Source organism: Microcaecilia unicolor, chromosome 14 (assembly GCF_901765095.1).
Source record: "Microcaecilia unicolor chromosome 14, aMicUni1.1, whole genome shotgun sequence".
Classification (NCBI taxonomy): Eukaryota; Metazoa; Chordata; class Amphibia; order Gymnophiona; family Siphonopidae; genus Microcaecilia; species Microcaecilia unicolor.
In genome coordinates, this window is record NC_044044.1 from 40,546,165 (window position 1) to 40,567,809 (window position 21,645).

A 21,645-nucleotide genomic window follows, 5' to 3' on the forward strand; every position below is an offset into this window, starting at 1 on the left:
GGAGCAGCAGTGGGATTTGACCCGGCCACCTCTGGATTGCAAGACCGGTACCCTAACCACTAGGCCACTCCTCCACTCTGTGCTCATAGTGTCTGAAAACAAGGCACATTAAGGAAGATGTCTGAATGCACTTAAGACACCCTGCTGTTGGCTGTCTTTGTACTTTTGGAATCAGCAAAAAACATTGATTTACTTCTACTCGTTTCTACACCACTTAGGATTTTATAGACCTTAATCATATCTCTCCTCATCCGTCTCTTTTCCAAGCTGAATATCCCAAAGCTCTTTAGCCTTTCCTCACATGAGACAAGTTCCATCCCCGTTATCATTTTGGTTGCTCTTCTTTGAACCTTTTCTAATTCCGCTATATCTTTTTTGAGATAAAGCAACCAGAACTGAATGCAATACTCAAGGTGAGGTTGTACCATGGAGCGATACAGAGGCGTTATAGTATTTTCGGTCTTATTCACAATCCCTTTCCTAATAATTCCTAGCATCCGGTTTGTTTTTTTGGCTGCCACCATACATTGAACAGAAAATTTCAGCGTATTATTTACGACACCTAGATCTTTTTCTTGGGTTTTGACCCCCAAGGTGGACCCTAGCATCCGGTAACTATGATTCGGATTATTCTTTCCAATGTGCATCACCTTGCATTTGTTCACATAAAATTTCATCTGCCATTTGAATGTCCACTCTTCCAAGTTCCTAAGGTTTTCCTGCAATGTTTCACAGTCCACATGTGTTTTAACAACCTTGAATAGCTTTGTGTCATCTGCAAATTTAATCACCTCACCCGTCGTTTCGATTTTTATATCATTTAGATAGCACCGGTACCAGTACTGATCCTACTACTACTACTACTATTTAGCATTTCTATAGTGCTACAAGGCATACGCAGTGCTGCACAAACATATCCCTTCAGCACTCCACTGTTCACCCTCCTCCATTGAGAGAAATGACCATTTAACTCTACCCTCTGTTTTCTGCATTTGTTACTTTATTTATTTGTTACATTTGTATCCCACATTTTCCCACCTATTTGCAGGCTCAATGCGGCTTACATTGTACCGTAGAGGTGTTCGCCATCTCCGGCATGGAAACAGATACAAGGAGTTAATGTGGTCGGATAAAGTTCATGTGTTATAGACACATTGGGGAATTAAAAGAGTTATATAGAGTCTGTTACAAGCTTTGGTTTCGTTGTGTTGCGGAGTTTATTTATTTATTTTGCTGCATTTGTATCCCACAATGTGGCTTACATTTTTTAGGCACTTAAGTTGGGTTGGTGGAGTATGCCTTTTTGAACAGGTAGGTTTTTAGTGATTTCCGAAAGCTTAGGTGGTTGTACATTGTTTTCACGGCTTTTGGTAGTGCATTCCACAGTTGTGTGCTTAAGTAGGAGAAATTGGATCCATGAGTTGATTTGTATTTGAGACCTTTGCAGATTGGGTAGTGGAGATTTAGGTAACCATAAAATAACCAAGTCCTAATCCACAACAGAATCTTGCCTTCTGTCCCATGACTCTTGAATTTTCTCAGGAGTCTCTCATGAGGAATTCTGTCAAAAGCTTTCTGAAAATCTAGATACACTACATCAACCGGCTCACCTTTATCCACATGTTTATTCACGTCTTCAAAGAAATGAAGCAAATTGGTGAGGCAAGATTTCCCTTAGCTGAACCCATGCTGACTCTGTCCGTCTATGTATTCCGTAATTTTATTCTTTATAATAGTTTCCACTATTTTGCCTAGCACTGACACCAGGCTTACCAGTCTGTAATTTCCCGGATCACCCCTGGAACCCTTTTAAAAAATCAGCGTCACGTTGGCCACCCTACATTCTTCAGGTACTGATCGTTTAGGACCTCCCCCACCCAAGCAGGGGACCCACTGGTTCGTATTCCTTTCCCAGGGAGAAGTCAAGAGAATAAAACACCCACAGAAAATAAATATGAATATAAACAAAGGCCAATGTGGAGCGACTCCTGGTCCCTCTCTTAACAGCAATGGTTTCCTCAGGAATGGCTCGAAGTTGGCTTCAGCCTTTTCCTTTTTATTGGTAAGCAATCAATTGCCACATCATCATTATTCTTCTTCAAAAATCAATCACTCACTCATGTCAGCAGTTGTCCATCTGCCCTATTAGCAACAAGCTTAATCCAGTGGCGTAGCTATGGGGGGGTGGGGGGCCTGGGCTCCACAAGTTGGCTCTGGGGCCCCCGGTTTGGCTGGCAGGGGTCCCCGACCCCAACCCCTTCCAGCTGAAGCATTTATCTTTCCCGCCCGCGCTGGTCTAGCACTTGCTTCCTCTCCTGTTTCCAGTCGAGCCGTGCATACTTTCATTAAAACGAGCGTGCAGTGTACAGCGTGCTGAAAACAGGAGAGGAAGCAAGTGCAAGACCAGCACGGGACGGATTAACGCTTTCAGCTGGTGGGGGTTGGGGACCCCCACCAGCAAAGGTACCTTGTGGCGGGGGGGGGGAGGGAAGCAGCGGCAGAGGGGGTGGCTAGGGGAGGCGAGCTAAAATTTCCCCCCCCCCCCCCACACACACACTTTAGGTTCTGCCCTCCCCCATACTTATCTATCAAATTCACTTGTTTACGCTTCTTGCAACTTTCTGGTCAGGCAGCTGATCTTTGTTCAATCAGTGCTGACAAAGCTATGATTTTTCATAAACAGGCTATAATTAAAAAGTTTCTGATCATGGACACAGCCTAGTTCCGTGTTCTCTATCATTCTGCTAACCTCAGCTGTTGATTTGGTAATAAGTGTTATTTCTAGCTTTTATTTCCAGTTATTGCAGCATTAGTTTAATTCCCAGTAATTATTACTTTGGCTGCCAGGGCCGTGCCAACACGGTAAGCGAGGTAAGCATGGCAGGAGGGCGCCATCCTCTGGGGGGCGTCCCGCCACACCATGCTTACCTTGCCTTCTTCTTCCCAGATCCTTTTCCTTTTGTTTAAATTTACCTCTGTCTGGCGGCGGCGGCAGCGTAGCGTTAGTGAGAAGGAGGCGGCGCTCCCCCGCCCCGACGTGTCAGTCTTCCCTTCGCTCAGTTCCGCCTTCTTCTGACATCAGAAATGACGTCAGAAGAAGGCGGGACACTGAGCAAAGGGAAGACTGACACATCGAGGCGGGGGAGCGCCGCCTCCTTCTCACTAACGCTACGCTGCCGCCGGACAGAGGTAAATTTAAACAAAAAAAAAAGGAAAAGGATCTGGGAAGAGGGCGGGTAGTGTAGCGATCGTTTTTTGGGGGGGGGCAGGGCGGGTAGTGTAGCGATCATTTTTTTTGGGGGGGGGCCAACTGCAGGGGGGCGCCGGAGACCCTAGGCAAGGCCCTGTTGGCTGCTGTAAACTTCATCTAGTTGCAAGCTTTGCCCTCTTATGTCTAACTCTTATATGGATTCACTGGGCGGTGCCACATATTAATTTTCAGCCCTGGGGAATCTATCCTCAAACAGGTCTTCAAGACCATCAGTACTACGGACGATTTTAATGACAAGTTACATATTAATAACAGCAGATCACCAATTTCACGCTCGAGTTCTTTGTGTGCCCTTGGATGTATGCCATCCAGTCCAGGTGATTTACTAATCTTTAATTTGTTAATTTGGCTCAGTACATCTTCCAGATTCACCCAGATTTCTTTCAATTCCTCCGCATCTTCATCCTTGAAAACCATTTCCAGTACAGGCAGTTCTCTTACATCTTCTTCCGTAAAGACAGAAGCAAAGAATTAATTCAATTTCTCTGCTATGGCCTTGTCCTCCCTGAGTGCCCCTTTTGCTCTTTCACGATCTAATGGTTCCATGGATTCCCTTCACAAGCTTTCTGCTTCTAAAGTACCTGAAAAAGTTGTTACTGTGAGTTTTAGCCTCTGCGGCAAAGTTTCTCTTCATATTCTCTTTTAGCCTTCTTTATTAATGTTTTACATCTGACTTGCCAGTGCCTGTGTTGCTTCTTATTTTCTTCATTTCAGTCCTTTTTCCATGCTTTGAAGCTGTAATGGCCTCTTTCACGTCAGCTTTTAACCAAGATTTTCTGAGGTCTTTTCTTGAGGTCCTTAGCCCTGATTTCTGTTCGGCCTATTGCTAGCATTTGCTCCTTCTCTCCTGCCTGCCCTCTTTTCTCTACTTGGTTGGAGTTCCTTTCCATTTTTTATTTTATTGATTGATTTGAATTGTACACTGCTTTGATTATTCTGAAAGACAGTACATTAGTCAAATGCCAGTAAACTAACCTAAACAAGTCTTTTCAGACAGGAAACCAAATGCAAAGCAGCTGGGTAGAGAGAAAAAGGCAAAACATCTGCCCACAGGGGTGATCAGGGACATGGGGCTTAGATCAGGGTAGTAACTGCGGACAGCCTAGGTAGGAGAAAAAAGGCAGGTGAACGTAGAGGGGGATTGGCACTAGGATGTCTGAACAAGAGGGATCGGTGCCTGGAGATGTGTTTCCCAGAGGGTTCACAAGTATGGGGTGGGAGATGTGAAAGGAAAGGAGGAAAGGAGAACAGGGGAGGGACCCGGAGAAGTAGTACACGAGTATTTTTTGCCACCTCCTCTTTAGAAGGAGTGGATCCTCAGAAGCTTAGCGGAGATTGGGTGGCAGCACCGGTGGTTGGAAGGCGGGGCAAGTGCTGGGCAGACTTCTACGGTCTATTCCCTGAAAAATGGCAAGGATAAATCAAGGTCAAGTATACATATAAAGTAGCACAAATGAGTTTATCTTGTTGGGCAAAATGGATGGACCGTACAGGTCTTTATCTGCTGTCATCTACTATGTTACTCCTGAACCTTGATCCCACAAACCTCAATATCCTTGGTACTATCACCCTTCCTTTTCCTCCTCCACCTCCCATCTCCTTCCAATGCTGATATACATTCCTTTTACTACCCCTACCCCAAATAAATTATAAAGATACACATGCAAAGTCTACAATTAAGTGTATATATAAACAAATTACACAAATGCTCCAGAGATTGTTTTCCTGCAAACCACAGATTCAGCCCCTGAGCTCCACAGGAAACTGGGGGTGGGGTGGGGGGAGTGCTGTCCCTGTCACGGAGAACTCTTAAAATAAGTGTATAAACTTGGTTGAGGGGGAAGGGAGGGGGAGGAGAAGCTCTGGAGGATCCAGTCCTGCCGTTTTTCACAAGGATGTTGTGATAGCTGATGACGAACCTCTTGTCGGGAAATCACATGCAAATGAAGCCGAGCCAAGAGCTGGAGCCCTGAGTTCAGCAGCCCAGATCTTCCGGCTCAGCCTCGCTGAAAGACTTTTCCCAAAAGGCGTATTAGTCCCGGGACTGGACTAGCAAGAGGCTCCCAGCCCTGTGTACCAGGTACCAGATTGCTTGCAGAAAGGGGGCAATGATGTTTCTAATCAGCAAGGGCTGGGGTAGAGAAAGTTTCAGGACATTAACAGCTCTTCAAAGTGTGTTTTTCCAGAGGTTTATTTTTTTGGGAGGGAGAACTATTCAGCATCAACTTTTGGGAGGAGGGAGGGTGCTGTCTCCAAATGATCCTTTCTGCATTCCTGGGTGTTACTGTGTTGTATTCTCTTACCAGACTGTCAGATAATGTGGCAGATATTTGTACAGAAAATAAATACCCCAGAAGGGGTGGATCCAAGTATTTCATCTAACTTTTCAACCGTGTTGGCTGAGGACCCCAGTAACTGATAAGTGAGATTTGGTGACCTCATGGGGGTGGGAGAGGTTGTGGGGGAGGGTCTCTGTCCAGTCTGCAGCTGAAATAAAAACTGTACAGGCTGTTTATTAAATCTCTTTCCTTGTGTTGTGGAAACAGCCTTAGCACAGGACACAGTACCAGTGCTATCATTGTAAATGACGGCAGATAAAGACCCACATGGGCCATCCAGCGCTGAGTAAAGAAAAACTTTCTCCGATTTGTTTTAAATTAGACTGTGGTAGGTTTAAAACAAATCGGAGAAAGTTTGTCTTTACTCAGCGCGTAGTTAGACTCTGGAACTCATTGCCAGAGAAGGTAGCGAGGGCAGCTGGCCTTGCTGAGTTTAAAGGGGGTCTGGACAGATTCCTGAAGGAAAAGTCCATTGATCATTATTAAATTTTGGGTTTCTGCCAGGTTCTTGGGGCCTGGATTAGCCGCTGTTGGAGACAGAGTGCTGGGCTTGATGGACCTTTGGTCTTTTCCCAGCATGGCAGTGCTTATGCTGATGTGCTTCCACCCCTCTGTGCTCTCGTTTGAGTTTTTTTATTTGATTTCTCTCTTATCTCACAGGTTGTTGAGATAAGAGAGGGTCTTCACAGAGCAGATACACTGGGAACATGCTTTTGTCCTGCTACAGATTTACAGCTGTGCCATGGGTCTACATGGCAACTCCAGCCCTCTCTGGGCTAATACTTTAAACCAGCTAAAAGAAGCCAAACTGGGCTGTCGGCTGTTTTCTGAAGTCTGACCAGTCTCCTACTGGTAACTTTGGGGTTAATATTCAAAGCCAGGGCTACTGAATAAAGATAACCAAGGAATTAACCCCCTTATGTATATTTATGCCAAATAGTGGCAGATAGTGGCAGAATATTGCCTACATTTGGACCATTCCCTTAAATGCCTCTGGTCCCTCTGAAATTAATACATTTTGGTCAGACATCCAGTTAAAAACCCTTTAGTGTCCAATGTTCCCGAAATAAGCCATATGGGAACAGATTGATTGGAACATTGGACACTAAAGGGTTAAGTACATAAGTATTGCCATACTGGGACAGAGCGAAGGTCCATCAAGCCCAGCTTCCTGTTTCCAACAGTGGCCAATCCAGGTCACAAGTACCTGGCAAGATCCCAAAACAGTACAATACATTTTAAGCTGCTTATCCTAGAAATAAGCAGTGGATTTTCCCCAAGTCCATCTAAATGGCTTATGAACTTTTGTTTTAGGAAGGTAGCCAACCCTTTTTTAAACCCCGCTAAGCTAACTGCTTTTACCACATTCTCTGGCTCCCCCCATGTCTGTCTCAATAACATGAGTGCATTAGTATTGCAATACTGGGACAGAGTGAAAGTCCATCAAGCTCAGCGTCCGTAATACAGCCGTGGCCAACCCAGGTCACAAGTACCTGGCCAAATTGTCCATTCATAATCTATTAGGTACGTATTCTTTTAAGCACTTATTTAGCACTGGGTACTGCCTAGACTGGCTTTAACTCTTTAGCTTTTTCAGTAGTAGGCTCCAAGTGAGTCCCACTCAGCTGTACTAGATCTTGTCACGATCTAATTCAGTGGAGGGTTAAGTGACCTCAGGTTATTGTCCACTGCTGAAACCATTAAGCTGCTCCTCCACTTGAATGTCTTCCCCTTCTTTGGAAATCCGATAAATCAGTAAACAATCTAACATCAACAGGTAGGGAAGGTCAAAAGGAGCTACAATGGAATTTGATCCCGGCTTCCCTTGGTTCTCTGTTCACTGCTCTGCCTCCGCCACTCCAGCTGCTTATAAGCTTTTTAAATCTACCTGTTTAGAAGGAGAGCTGAGACTGAGCAATTTCACTTTAGTAGAAAAACATTTCTATTTAATGAGAAATTCCACTATTTATATAGGATTATCGTTTTGCTCACACCCATTACTAATCTATAATGCATTCACTAGATTTATCTTTTAGAGTGTCGTTTCTATTTTTAATTATCTCCGATATTTCAGCCCTGGTGTCATTCTCTGTTGTTTTTTTTTTAGTATTAACCCAGGTTATTTCAAATCTAAGCTAAAAGCCCACCTTTTTGATGCTGCTTTTAACCCCTAACCCTTGTTCACTTGTTCAGAACCCTTATTTTATCATCCTCACTTTAATATTCCCTTATCTCGTTTGTCCTGTTTGTCTGGCCTAATTAGATTGTAAGCTCTGTCTCTTCATGTTCAAGTATACAGCGCTGCGTACGTCTAGTAGCGCTATAGAAATGATGAGTAGTAGTAGTATTTCAGCCATGGTGTAATTCTCTGTTATCTCATTTGAATTAGACTGGGTTATTTCAGCCCTGGTGTCATTCTCTGTTTTTTTTTTAGTATTAACCCAGGTTATTTCAGCCCTGGTGTCATTCTCTGCTATTTGTTTATTTTGTTTTTGAGTTATCCCAGGCTCTTTCAGTCCTGGTTTCCATTGCTCTTATTTTTTTAGAGTTATCCTGTCCCTCATATCTGGAATCAGTTGCTGGACATTTGGGAACAATGGAACCCTTTTTACTAAAGTGCCTGGCACTGACGTCAGACTCACCGGTATATAATTTCCTGGATCTCCTCTGGAACCTTTTTTTGTGTGTCAACTTTTTTATTGATGGTATAGCAAAATAACTTGTCAACACGTTCCAAGTACAACCAAGTGCCAAATCACAATATCTAAGTAAGAACAGCCTAATAGTCATATCCTCAACCTTTTAACATTGTGCTTCCTAACCTGTCCCTTCCCAGAACCCACCCTCTCCCAAGATTGTAATCAGCGAATCTATATATTAAAATAACAGTACATAAAGCATATGCAATCACCTTTCAAGGCAATCTTATATACAAGGGACACATAAATCGCAGATCAGTGTCACCCTCTTTGTCATACAGTATTTGGCAGTCCAGCTAAGAGGCCAGGCCGGAGGCTTTGTTCCTTATAGCCACCCGTCTCCCAGCCAGACCGTTTTTATATATTTCAACATTTTATTGAAGGTTCAGAGTATCAATTGTAATTGTCTATTGAATTGCATAACAAAACTGAGTTGCCGCCTGTACCCTATAAAATAAAATCAACCCCCTACTTCCACCATGCAATCCCCCCCCCCAAAATTCAACCCGAATCCCACTACCCCCTACCCCCTCCTACTCCACCCCCCAAACGCTACGTCCTCTGGAACCTTTTTTAAAAATCGGCGTTACATTGGCCACCCTCCAGTCTTCTGGTACCATGCTCGTATTCTTTGGATGCCTCCTTTCCCATATAGAATAGGCACCACATAGGTGCACTGTTATAGAAATACCCCTCCCCCACTTGTAGTAAGTTTTATACTTGCCTTTTTCTTTCCACACCCAGGATGTGGTGGTTTAATGCTGTGGTCCTACTGTTGCCCACTGTGCTGGCAGCCCAGAACCCAGAGGAAAGTCTGGACTCCCAGTGGGAAGAATGGAAAAAAACCTACAACAAACAATATAACAGCAAGGTGAGAAAGAGTTACGTACAATTTACATACAGAGACGATCTATTGTGCAAAGTGAGAACGAGATACACAAGATTCTACTGAGTAATAACTTAGCAACAAGGTGAAAAAGAGTTACAATACATTTACACACAGAATGTGCTGAATAATAATGTAGAAGCAAGATGAGAAAGTTACACGAGATTTACATACTGAGAAGATCTACTGAGTAATAGTATAACAGCAAGGTGAAAAAGAGTTACAATAGATTTAAAGCACAAAGAGTCTTCTGAGTAATAACATAATATTAAGGTGAGAAAGAGTTACACGCAACTTACATACAGAGAAGATCTACTGAGTAATAACGTAGCAGCAAAGTGGGAAAGAGATACACAAGATTTACTTAAAGAGGGGATCTACTGAGTAATAACATAGCAGCAAGTTGCATACTACTTATAAACAGGATCTACTAAGCAAAGTGAGAAAGAGATACACAAGCTTTACATACCGAGAAGATCTACTGAGTAATAGTATAACAGCAAGGTGAAAAAGAGTTACAATAGATTTAAAGCACAGAGAGTCTACTGAGTAATAACGTAATATTAAGGTGAGAAAGAGTTAGATACAGTTTACATACAGAGAGGATCTACTGAACAAAGTGAGAAAGAGATACATAAGGGTTACTTAGAGGATCTACTAAGTAATAATAGAACAGGAACAAGCATATGACATATCTGCTGAGTAATAATATGTCTGTAACATGAGATTAATGTATAACCTATATGTTAAGTAACAATATAACAGCATGGTGAGAAGCTGCAACATAAAGGTAACATATGAAGTTTCCACTGAATTGAGAATATTTTTCTATTTACTTCCATTTATAAATAGCTTTATGCCAAGGTATGAAATAGCAATACAGAGAGTAACAATGTATGAGCAAAGTAACAAACCACAAAACATATTATCATATGGAATATAGGTGAAGCAGTTACTTGGGTAAAACAGGGGTTTGAAAATTGCCCCCCTGCTCCTCTGCAGGTAGCTTCACGCATGGGTGCTGTTATGTCACACAAAGGTTTGGACCAATCTTTAAACACTCAGGGATTTACTTCAGGGATTCTTAGCATTTTCATAGAGGAACTCCTTGGGAGAGTTTTACTTTAAAAATCTGCTTGCAGGCCCCACATAAATTGTAAGGGGGTATAAGAACAGAGAAATAGGACCATGTTTTACACGTCAAAAACTAGCTTAAGCTACAGAAAATGAACTAACACAACAAGACAGTAATGTGTAACAATGAAGTATTCCAAGATCTGAACTCCCGGGTAACGCTCCAGTTGTCATCAGAAGGGCAGACCACGCTTGTGGAGGTATTGAAATATTAGAGCAACTTTGCAGGCCAGGTTCTACTCTTCTCTCTCCGTTCACACAGGTGGACGAGCTGCAGCGGCGACTCATCTGGGAGAAAAAGCTGAAGTACATCACTATCCATAACCTGGAGTTCTCTCTGGGAAAGCATACCTACGAACTAGCCATGAACCACCTAGGAGACATGGTAAGCATTTCTGCACCCTCCCCTCCCCTCCCCCATTCATCGGCAGATGACATCAAGTTTATGCTAGCATCTATCTCCTTCCTTTCTTAGACCAGTGAGGAGGTCATGAGAACAATGACTGGGTTAAAAGTTCCACCAAGGAGTAGACTCTCCAACATCACGGACCCCGATGATAGGGAATATAATGCTCCTGACTCCATTGATTACAGAAAGAAGGGTTATGTCACCCCTGTGCGCAATCAGGTAAGGTGTGGTGAAAGAGATACACGAGATTGACATACTGGACTCCAGTAGTACATATAGACTAATAGCCACATTGAAGGGAGGAATGCCAGGCTTGGATACAACATTTGTAGACTGGAGGGTTGATATTCAAAGTAATTCTCTTGTGCAGGGCTATCTGGGGATATTTAGTGACACTGAACCTAACTGCCTCAACCACAACTGGTTACTTTGTGGGTGGTCCGGGGATGGAGTTGGACAAAGAACAAACTAAGCTGCTATTTTCACTCTGCTTACGGCGAAGCACAACAGCTGTCCTAACTTTATGTGGTGAGTTAACCAGGCACCGGTCTGAATATCGGCCAGAGCCCAGTTAACTTCCAGTTCGGTGATCATACCCAGATCGCCAGGACTGGGAGCTGTGATAGCCAGAGTTAATTCATCCCGTGGATTGGAAGCTGCTCTCCACTGCGGTCTTGAGTATCAACTGGTGGATTTTCAAACTAACACATTCATCTTCTAACAAATCTCTGTCTACAGGAAAAGCAGATGCACAGCCGGTAGGTCCTCTGTACCCAGGGCGAATTGCTCTAAGCAGGGGTGTAGCTACAGGGGGCTGGCCCCCCGCAAATTTCATCCGGGCCCCTGGTTTGGCTGGCAGGGGTCCCCAACCCCCGCCAGCCAAAGTCTTCTTCAGCGCAGTCTCCGGCGAAGCCGCGTTCGCAGCCTGCCTCCTGTTCTTCTTTCTTCTTGCTCTTCCTGCTCACGCTGATGCTCAGCGGTCTGCGGCACAGCCGCGTTCGCTGCCTGCCCCAACTGGCTTTTTATCACCACCACAAGCCAAAGCTCTGAACTCATCAGGTTTTTCATTTTTCCTTTCATGCTTTCCCTTCTGTTTTTTTTCCCCACTAGGGTTCTTGTGGATCCTGCTGGGCGTTTAGCTCTGTAGGGGCCCTGGAGGGGCAGCTGAAGAAGAAAACTGGGAAACTGGTGAATCTGAGCCCACAGAATCTCGTGGACTGTGTCACCAAGAATGACGGCTGTGGGGGAGGTTACATGACCAATGCTTTTGAATACGTGGCGGAGAACCGCGGTATTGATTCAGAAGATGCTTATCCTTACGTAGGGGAGGTGAGTGTCCACATCCACACTTTCGAATGACTGATACTGCAAAAAGTCACACCACACCTTATATTAGTAACTAGTAAAAAAGGCCCGTTGCTGACACAAATGAAACGGGCGCTAGCAAGGTTTTCCTCTGAGTGTGTATGTTTGAGAGAGTGAATGTGCGAGTGTGTGTGTGTGTGTGTGTGTGTGAGAGAGAGAGAGAGAGAGAGAGAGAGAGTGAGTCTGGGTGTGAGTGTGTCTGTGAGAGAGAGAGAGAGTGTGTGTGAGAATGTGAGACTGAGTGTATGAGACCAAGAGAGTGTGTGAGTGACTGTGTGACACATAGAGAGTGAATGTGATAGTGTGTGTGTGTGACAGAGATACCTCCCCCCTCCCTCTCTCTGGTGTCTGAGCGTTACTGTGCAGGACGCTGAGCTCTGGCTGTGCTTCAAGGAACTGACCAATCCTATTTAATAGAATGCACCTCCAGCATTCTGAGGCCGAGAAACCTCGTGTGGTTGGTCACTTCTGCTTGTGAGGAACCCGGAAGTACGTGATGTCAATTCAGGAGATGGATACAGAGAGCAGGAATGCCTCAGCCATGCAGTCAGCTTCAGAATGTTGGAGGTGCATTTTATTATATAGGATATGACACAAAAAATCAGGTTTGGTGCTCTTGGAACACCAAAGACCTCAAACATTTGTCTGTTGTCTTTTGAGAGACATTCATTGGCTCCCAATACAATTGAGGGTGAAGTTTAAGATACAGCTGTTAAGTTTTAAAGCCCTGAGAAATGCAACTTTGGGTTATACGTGTGACAGATTATACAATACAATACAATGCAATCCGCTGTGTTTCCCCAGAGTATTGACTGCTCAATCCCAGCAAAAAGGTCAAAGGTGGTTTACAATCAAAATTTAACCAATACAATCATTGGGACTTACAGTTTAAAATCAAGATACATGTAAATATATAATATAAACACAAAGGAATCCTGATTAGAAGGAATGGATCCACGGAATCTTAGTGGAGATTGGGTGGCAACACCGGTAATTGGGAAGCAAACCCAGTGCTGGGCAGACTTCTCTGGCAAGGACAAATCAAGGTCAGGTATACATAGGAAGTATCACACACCATGTGTAATGAGTTTATCTTGTTGGGCAGACTGGATGGACCATACAAGTCTTCATCTGCCATCATTTACTATGTTATGTTACTATTGGGATCATTTTCGAAAGAGAAGGGCGCCCAACTTTCGACAGAAATCGGGAGATGGGCTTCCTTCTCCCAGGGTCGCCCAAATCGGCATAATCGAAAGCCGATTTTGGGCGCCCTCAACTGCTTTCCATCGCGGGGACGACCAAAGTTCCCGGGGGAGTGTTGAAAGCGTAGCGAAGGCGGGACTGGGGCGTGCTTAACACATGGGCGTCCTCGGCCGATAATGGAAAAAAGAAGGGCGTCCTTGATGAACACTTGGCTGACTTGGTCCTTTTTTTTTTTTTATGACCAAGCCACAAAAATGTTCCCTAAATGACCAGATGACCACCAGATGGAATCGGGGATGACCTCCCCCTACTCCCCCAGTGGTCACTAACCCCCTCCCACCCTTAAAAAAAACAAATTTAATATTTTTTGTAGCCTCTAATATCATACCCGGCTTCATGACAGCAGTATACAGATCCCTGGAGCAGTTTTAGTGGGTACTGCAGTGCACTTCAGGCAGGCAGTCCCAGGCCCATCCCCCCTATCTGTTAAACTTGTGGTGGTAAATGTGAGCCCTCCAAAACCCACTGTACCCACATCTAGGTGGCCCCCTTCATCCCTAAGGGCTATGTTAGTGTTGTACACTTGTGGGGAGTGGGTTTTAGTGGGCTCAGCACACAAGGTAAGGGAGCTATGCACCTGGGAGCTTTTTCTGAAGTCTACTGCTGTGCTCCCTAGGGTGCCCGGTTGGTGTCCTGGCATGTCAGGGGGACCAATGCACTACGAATGCTGGCTCCTCCCACGACCAAATGAGTTGGATTTGGTCATTTTTGAGATGGGCGTCCTCGGTTGCCAATATCGCCAAAAATCGGGGATGACCATCTCTAGGGGAGACCATCTCTAAGGTCGACCTAAATGTTGAGATTTGGGCGTCCCCAACCGTATTATCGAAACAAAAGATGGCCGCCCATCTTGTTTCGATAATACGGGTTTCCCCGGCCCTTTGCGGGGACGTCCTGCGAGGACGCCCTCAGGAAATCTTGGGCGCCCCTTTCGATTATGCCCCTCCACATACATGTATAAATCCTAAAAGATTTGCTGGAAAAAAATGTTTTTGTTTTATTTACGAAAAGGGTCTTCTTTAATGGTCATAGGCAAATTATTGCAGACATATGCTTGATATGAGAATAAAGAATTGAATAGTTGTTTATAGTGTAAGCACGTAATAGAAGGAAGGACATCACGATCTAATCAGGACAATCTCCACTTTCGAGGAGATAAACAGAGCTAGGATGATTTTTTTTATAGCACCTACCTGGTGGAATTACTTGCCGGGAGATCTTACGAAAGAAATTAATGAGAAGCTGTTTAAAAAGAAATGGAAAACATGACTCGTCTAAGATTAAAGGAAGGCTTATAATGATTTAATGCTGGAGATATTTTTTTACTGTTTATGAATTTATTGTTATGCACGTTTTTATGGTTGAAATTGTATATAAGCTGCTTTGGATTCTTTTTTTTGCTTTGTAAAATGGTATATAAGCTTTTAATAAAGATAAGGAGATACGTATTCAGAAGTGAAATCAGTTGAAAAACCTACTTTCTACAGAACAAACTATCCATGCGACAAGACCACTGAAACCTGCAGCAAAATCGGAAACGCCCTGATCAACAGCCAACAACCGAAAAGCTCCGCACAGAGCGTCAATATTCAAGAAATACCCTGTGATCTCAAAGGTCATTGTTAAAAGCATCTCAGTTCACAAAGACATTTCACCTGTTTTCTATCTTCTCTGAATCAGGATCAAGACTGCCAGTATAATCCTGTGGGCAAAGCAGCAAAATGCAAAGGCTACAAGGAGATCAAGTTGGGCAGTGAAAAAGCCTTGAAGAGTGCCGTCGCTAAAGTGGGGCCCATAGCGGTGGGCATTGATGCCAGTCTGCCATCATTTCAGTCCTACAGCAAAGGTAGGACAGAAGAGATAACCCTTAAAAGAGTAGAGTGGATGGTGGAAGAAGAATGAATGATAGATTGGTGTGACTGATTTTTTTTTTTTTAATGACTCTCTGGCCACCTCTCCAGCTTTGGGCAGACATCATCTCCCCTGGGCTTCTGACTTTCTCCTCCTAATTGCTTCAACTGGTCTTTTCATCTTGGAGAGGTTCTCGGATCTGAATTTCCCTTTCTTGGAAGCCCGTGTTTCTTTTCCCTCTGCCTCTTATAGTTCCTTCCTCTGGGACCAGTGGAGGGTGGACTTTCAGTCCCTCTCTCTCAAAGTTCCAGCCAAGATTCTCCTCTTGTTTTTATTCTCTTAACTTTATTACAACTCTGCTTTCTTTCTTTCTTTTTCACTGGGCTAGTTACAGTTCATTGGCTATAATAGGGTGGCTTGGCTAGAAGATTTATTAATATAGTTAAAGCATAAATTACTCACTGGTATGTATAAACTCAAGATAATATAGAGGTATTGCTCAAGAAGATTCCTGTCTTAAATGTAGTATGAAGGACCATTTTGGGATAATGATCTGGGCATGTACATCTGTTCGACATTCTTGGATGGTGGTGAGCAGTAATATTTTCTGAATTATAAGATTACATCTCTTGGTTAATATCAGAACATAAGAATAGCCATACTGAGTCAGACCAATTGTCCTTCCAGCCCAGTATCCTGCGTCTAACAGTGGCCAATCCAGGTCCCAAGTACCTGACAGAAACCTAAATAGTAGCAACATTTCATACTACTAATCCCAGGGCAAGCAGTGGCTTCCCACATGTCTATCTCAATAGCAGACTATGGACTTTTCCTCCAGGAACTCGTCCAAACCTTTTTTAAACCCAGATGCATTAACCACTGTTAACACATCCTCCAGCAACGAGTTCCACAGCTTAACTATTCTTTGAGTGAAAAAATATTCTCAATTTTTTTTTCTTTTCCATGATTTTTCTACTACTCAATCCACAACATCAGCAAACATGAAAGAGTTACTTTTGTACATGCTGTTATTGAAAGAAAAATGTAATGAAGACAGGAATCTCCATCTACAGTTACACAATAGCTGAATTTAGTATATACAGTGATATTTTGGAAGAGATACAGAGTTAAGTGGAATGATCCACTGAGGTGGGCTATGTTCTAAAAAGTGTGGATGGCTGTGTCTTAACAGGCACACTGTTGGGTCTTGAATTATTAACTAGGTTTGGTGGGGGTGGGGTGAGAAGGGGATATTTTTCTTCCAAGTTCAGAATAAGAATACTGGATTTGGTGTGTAGGTGGTTTATTGAGGTGGTGGGAGGGGAGGGAGGAATTTGATTGAGGAGAGATAACCAAGGGGTGGAGGAACCACATTTAAAAAAAATGATTATAATTGTTTCACTGTTATATTACTGTTTATTTCTACAATGTTGTAATACCTGTGGCATTTGAACTAGTTTTAATATATTTCAGAATACTAGTCGATAACTATGCTGTTATTTGTTTCTTTAACAATTATTTAAAAAAATAAAAACCCTCAAGATTATGGGACAGCAACAAACAAACACACATATAGGACAGTTGAAATCCTGATTTAACTATAAGGTCAATGGTGAACACATTGGTTGCATAGAATGGATGACTGTAACTAGAAAGTAAATGGACGGTAGCGGTTGGATGAAGCGAATGGACAGTAGGTTGATTGTATAGAACAGATAAAACTCCTGCATTAAGAATCTGAATGTTGCCCTGGTTGATCACTCCCATTGGCCTCTCTTTCTCTTCCAGGTGTTTATTACGACCCAGAGTGCAGCGAAGAAGATATTAATCACGCAGTCCTTGTTGTTGGGTATGGAGTGCAAAAGGGCAAGAAGTACTGGATTGTAAAGAACAGGTAGAAGACTTAGCTGAGATGAAAGATTCATGATATACAGGAGAAAAAGTTAGCAAATTCTATTTCCTGGACACCATGAAAAGATAGGGCTCGAGGGACCCTTAAGAGAACAAATGGTTGATTCCCCTGCCTCTAACCAGGATTCGGAGTATGGAAACTTATTTAGTCTTCTGAAATGCATATCTATCTCTGCAAACCTCCGTGAATAATCTGTATGCCACACACAGACTTTTCGAACTTACGTCCGGTGGCTAACGTACCCCTCTTTACAAAAATCCTGGACTCTTATGTAAGCAAACAGTTTTCCAAATATCTAGACAAATTTTCCACACTACACCAATCTCAATTCGGATTCAGAACAGAACACAGTACCGAAACACTGCTCCTTGTACTGACTACATGTGTCAAACATATGTAGTCATATGTCAATACTTATGCAAAGGGAATCAAGTCTTACTACTTCAATTCGACATTTCAGCGGGTATGGGGGGGAGGGGCCTGGGTCCGCCTGCCTGAAGTGCACTACACCCACTAAAACTGCTCCAGGGACCCGCATACTGCTGTCATGGAGCTGGGTATGATATTTGAGGCTGGCAGGGGGATAGTGACCACTGGGGGAGTAAGGGGAGGTCATCCCCGATTCCCTCTGGTGGTCATCTGGTCATTTAGGGCACATTTTTGTGGCTTGATCGTAAGGAAAAAAGGACCACGTAAAGTCATCCAAGTGTTCGTCAGGGACGCCCTTCTTTTTTCCATTATCGGTCGAGGACGCCCATGTGTTAGGCACGCCCCAGTCCCGCCTTCGACACGCCCCTGTGAACTTTGGTCGTCCTCACGACAGAAAGCAATTGAGGACGCCCAAAATCGGCTTTCGATTATGCCAATTTGGGCGACCCTGTGAGAAGGACACCCATCTTGCGATTTGTGTCGAAAGATGGGCGTCCTTCTCTTAAAACAAGCCTGATAGTAACATAGTAGATGATGGCAGATAAAGACCTGTATGGTCCATCCAGTCTGCCCAACAAGATAAACTCATATGTGCTACTTTATATGTATACTTTGATTTGTATCTGCAATTTCAGGGCTCAGACCGTAGAAGTCTGCCCAGCACTAGCCCTGCCTCCCACCACTGGTGCTGCCACCCAATCTCCGCTAAGCTTCTGAGTATCCCTTCCTTCTGAACAGAATTCCTTTATGTTTATCCCACACATTTTTGAATTCTGTTACTGTTTTGATAGCCACCACTTCCCGCGGGAGGGCATTCCAAGTATCTACCACTCTCTCCGTGAAAAAATACTTCCTGACATTTTTCTTGAGTCTGCTCCCCTTCTGCCCCCTGTTTCTTGAGTCTGCCTCCTGACTTGTCCAGGGTCACGAGGAGCTGCAATAAGACTTGAACCCAGTTCCCTAGGTTCTCAGCCCACTGTACTAACCATTGGGCTACTCCTCCACTTGAGTTTCCAATCCAGACCTGGTGCTTGTTCATCCTGCAGCCCTGCTTTTCCATTGCTTACTGCCACTATATGGATGTAAAGACTCTGGGAGGCGATTTGGATTCTATGAAAGAATATGCTACTATATAGATGTAAAGACTCTGGGAGGCGATTTGGATTCTATGAAAGAATGTTTTACCCTCAAACGTGAATATACATTGACAAGGACAGTTTATCACAAAAGTCATGCCTCTCTTACATCTCTTCTGTGAATCTGTAGAAAGATCAGGAAAAATATGTATTTTAGAGCCCCAAAACAACTCATTCATGAATTTAATTGTGGTAAAAGAAGAATTGAGAGTTCAGGCTTAGAATCACTCTAAGGGCTAGCTAGGGGAATGTAGTGATCTATATTGCTTGAATTAATATTCTATTCTTTTTCCTTTCTTGGTTCCTTTTTTCCTTCATTGTAGGCAATAACAGTTTATTTTCTTTCTTTTTTTTTTCCTTGATACAATTATTACCTGGTTGGATGTTCTGGAATGTGTTATTACGGTGTTGTTTTACTGCAATATGTAATTTGAAAATTTCATAAATAAAATTTTTTAAAAGACTCTGGGATGGAGTATTGAAAGTCAAACTTGAATAACAGTTTAATGACATGGAGCGGTGCTGGCAAAATCAACAAGTTAATTCATTAGTTAGAAATGGGTGTACCGACAATAAGGATACATGGTTTCTAGTCTTAGGACTGCCCAACTGAACTGCAATTATTATAAAGTCATTAACTACTTTGACCCAATTCTATAAAACCTGTTGCCCCTTCTGGAATTGTCTAATTGTACAGGTTAAAAGGCAATTAAAATGCAAACCAAACCTCATGGTCTGTCTTTGGGGTGAATTTTCAAAAGCGTAGCTGGAAGCTCCTCCCCTCGTAACATTGATAGATGAGTTGGTAAATTCTCTCTCAAAATGCTCTAGGTGGGTTCATAACATGCACACATTTGGCTGCAGGAGAAAGAAGCTTTCTGGAGTATGTGTTATGGATATACTTTATGCTTTCAAAAATATTTGCGTAACATGTTATCACCACGGTGGTTAACTCTGTGCCAGTGTTTTGATATTATTTATTATTTAATTGCATGGCGACCTTATATTCAAACCCGTGCTTAAAGACAAAAGTTATTTTATGTGTGCTTTTAAACCCAAGCTTAACTTTGCAATTAGGAGAGCCATCGAACATGAAGCCTGTTATGGTGAATGTTATAAATAGATATAATTTGGCATGTGTTAAATTTTGCTTCTCACCTTTGCTTTCTCTCTTTTGTTTATTGCCCTAGCTGGGGAGAAGACTGGGGTAACAAGGGTTACATTTTGATGGCCAGGGAGAAGAACAATGCCTGTGGGATTGCCAACCTAGCCAGCTACCCTAAAATGTGACCTGAGGGTATACCCAGGCTGTCGTCCTTGGGGGCTGGTACCTCCACATCTGTGCACGCTGCCTACAAATTCATTGTCTGATGACGTCTGTTATTCTGGACTGAAAGTCTTGTTTTCCAAACCTCTACTACATTTCTCCTTCAGACTGACCTCAATTCCCTAAATCTCCATGAAACCTGTACTCTGCTGTTGGAACGACCCAGCAGAAAGAGATTCAGAAACCCTCAGAAGCAAGAGGAGGTTTAACAATAATGCTACAAATTCAATAAAGCTTTAGGTTTGGGCAAAATTCCTGATGTCAACTCATTTCCAAGCTGGGTTGTGCGAGACTGGGCCTGGGGAAAGCAAATTTGGCCATCTCAAAGGCTGGTATCCTAAAACTCTCATCTGGCACCCTAAGTGATCACAGTGTGCCCAGATCTACCATTTTGGGAAATGGAAACCTTCACTTCACCTCCCCCACCGCTGCCCTGGCCCCAAATAGTCCTGGCAAAAGGTAACTACATTTTACTGGTTACAAATTTCAGATCGTTAATGATCATCATGGCACTGTATATTTTTTTTTTCTGTGATACACGAATATATTATGTCTTGGGGGGGGGGGGATTTTTTTGGTTGGTTTATCTGGGTATAAAATTTATATATGTTTTTATTGTTACCTACCTAGATTGAGTGTTACACAGTTTTAAATAAACAAATAACTCGGTGACTTTGGGTGAAACTTATCTTTGGTTTCATACAGACCTTTGCTCAACTTCACAGGGTATTTCAATAAGGTGCTCATCGTTATCCAGAAATGTGCATGATTTTGACTAGATGTGTTAATGGATTTTACTAAATCTGTCCCATGGGCAGAGTTCCTGGTGGCCTGGGCCGTGTCTTCTCTAACACTGCTGAGGTGGTAATGGGAAAGCTGGTGGCTGGGCCATGCCTTCCGTAACACTAGTGAAGTGGTAATGGGAAAGCTGGTGGCTACTACTACTACTACTATTTAGCATTTCTATAGCGCTACAAGGCATACGCAGCGCTGCACAAACATAGAAGAAAGACAGTCCCTGCTCAAAGAGCTTACAATCTAATAGACAAAAAATAAATAAAGTAAGCAAATCAAATCAATTAATGTGAACGGGAAGGAAGAGAGGAGGGTAGGTGGAGGCGAGTGGTTACAAGTGGTTACGAGTCAAAAGCAATGCCAAAGAGGTGGGCTTTCAGTCCAGATTTAAAGGTGGCCAAGGATGGGGCAAGACGTAGGGGCTCAGGAAGTTTATTCCAGGCGTAGGGTGCAGCGAGACAGAAGGCGCGAAGTCTGGAGTTGGCAATAGTGGAGAAGGGAACAGATAAGAAGGATTTATCCATGGAGCGGAGTGCACGGGAAGGGGTGTAGGGATGGACGAGTGTGGAGAGATACTGGGGAGCAGCAGAGTGAGTACATTTATAGGTTAGTAGAAGAAGTTTGAACAGGATGCGAAAACGGATAGGGAGCCAGTGAAGGGTCTTGAGGAGAGGGGTAGTATGAGTAAAGCGACCATGGCGGAAGATGAGACGGGCAGCAGAGTTTTGAACCGACTGGAGAGGGGAGAGGTGACTAAGTGGGAGGCCAGCAAGAAGCAGATTGCAGTAGTCTAAACGAGAGGTGACAAGGGTGTGGATGAGGGTTT

General features: G+C 43.4%; 1 protein-coding gene across 2 annotated transcripts; it reads left to right on the forward strand.

Moving 5' to 3' along the window:
* The first annotated feature begins 3,761 nt into the window (after positions 1–3,761).
* Positions 3,762–20,712, forward strand: LOC115458068 (cathepsin K-like). Of its 2 annotated transcripts, none has more exons than XM_030187877.1 (8): positions 3,762–3,869; positions 9,054–9,180; positions 10,592–10,714; positions 10,805–10,957; positions 11,849–12,067; positions 15,050–15,215; positions 17,009–17,114; positions 19,888–20,712. In XM_030187877.1, exons 1-8 carry the CDS (start codon positions 3,808–3,810, stop codon positions 19,985–19,987), a joined length of 1,056 nt encoding a protein of 351 aa, XP_030043737.1. In that variant the 5' UTR covers positions 3,762–3,807; the 3' UTR covers positions 19,988–20,712. The 2 variants fall into 2 exon arrangements, with proteins under 2 accessions (XP_030043737.1, XP_030043738.1); XM_030187878.1 differs by lacking the exon at positions 3,762–3,869 and adding an exon at positions 5,190–5,351.
* The last annotated feature ends 933 nt before the right edge of the window (positions 20,713–21,645 follow it).

What these genes read in the sequence shown, in the direction of transcription:
- LOC115458068 (XM_030187877.1), top strand. Translation starts at nt 3,808, where the DNA reads ATGGTTCCATGGATTCCCTTCACAAGCTTTCTGCTTCTAAAGTACCTG. An exon ending in TACCTGAAAAAGTTGTTACT is followed by an intron (nt 3,870 to 9,053) that starts GTGAGTTTTAGC and finishes TTCCACACCCAG; the next exon opens with GATGTGGTGGTTTAATGCTG. An exon ending in CTTATCCTTACGTAGGGGAG is followed by an intron (nt 12,068 to 15,049) that starts GTGAGTGTCCAC and finishes TCTCTGAATCAG; the next exon opens with GATCAAGACTGCCAGTATAA.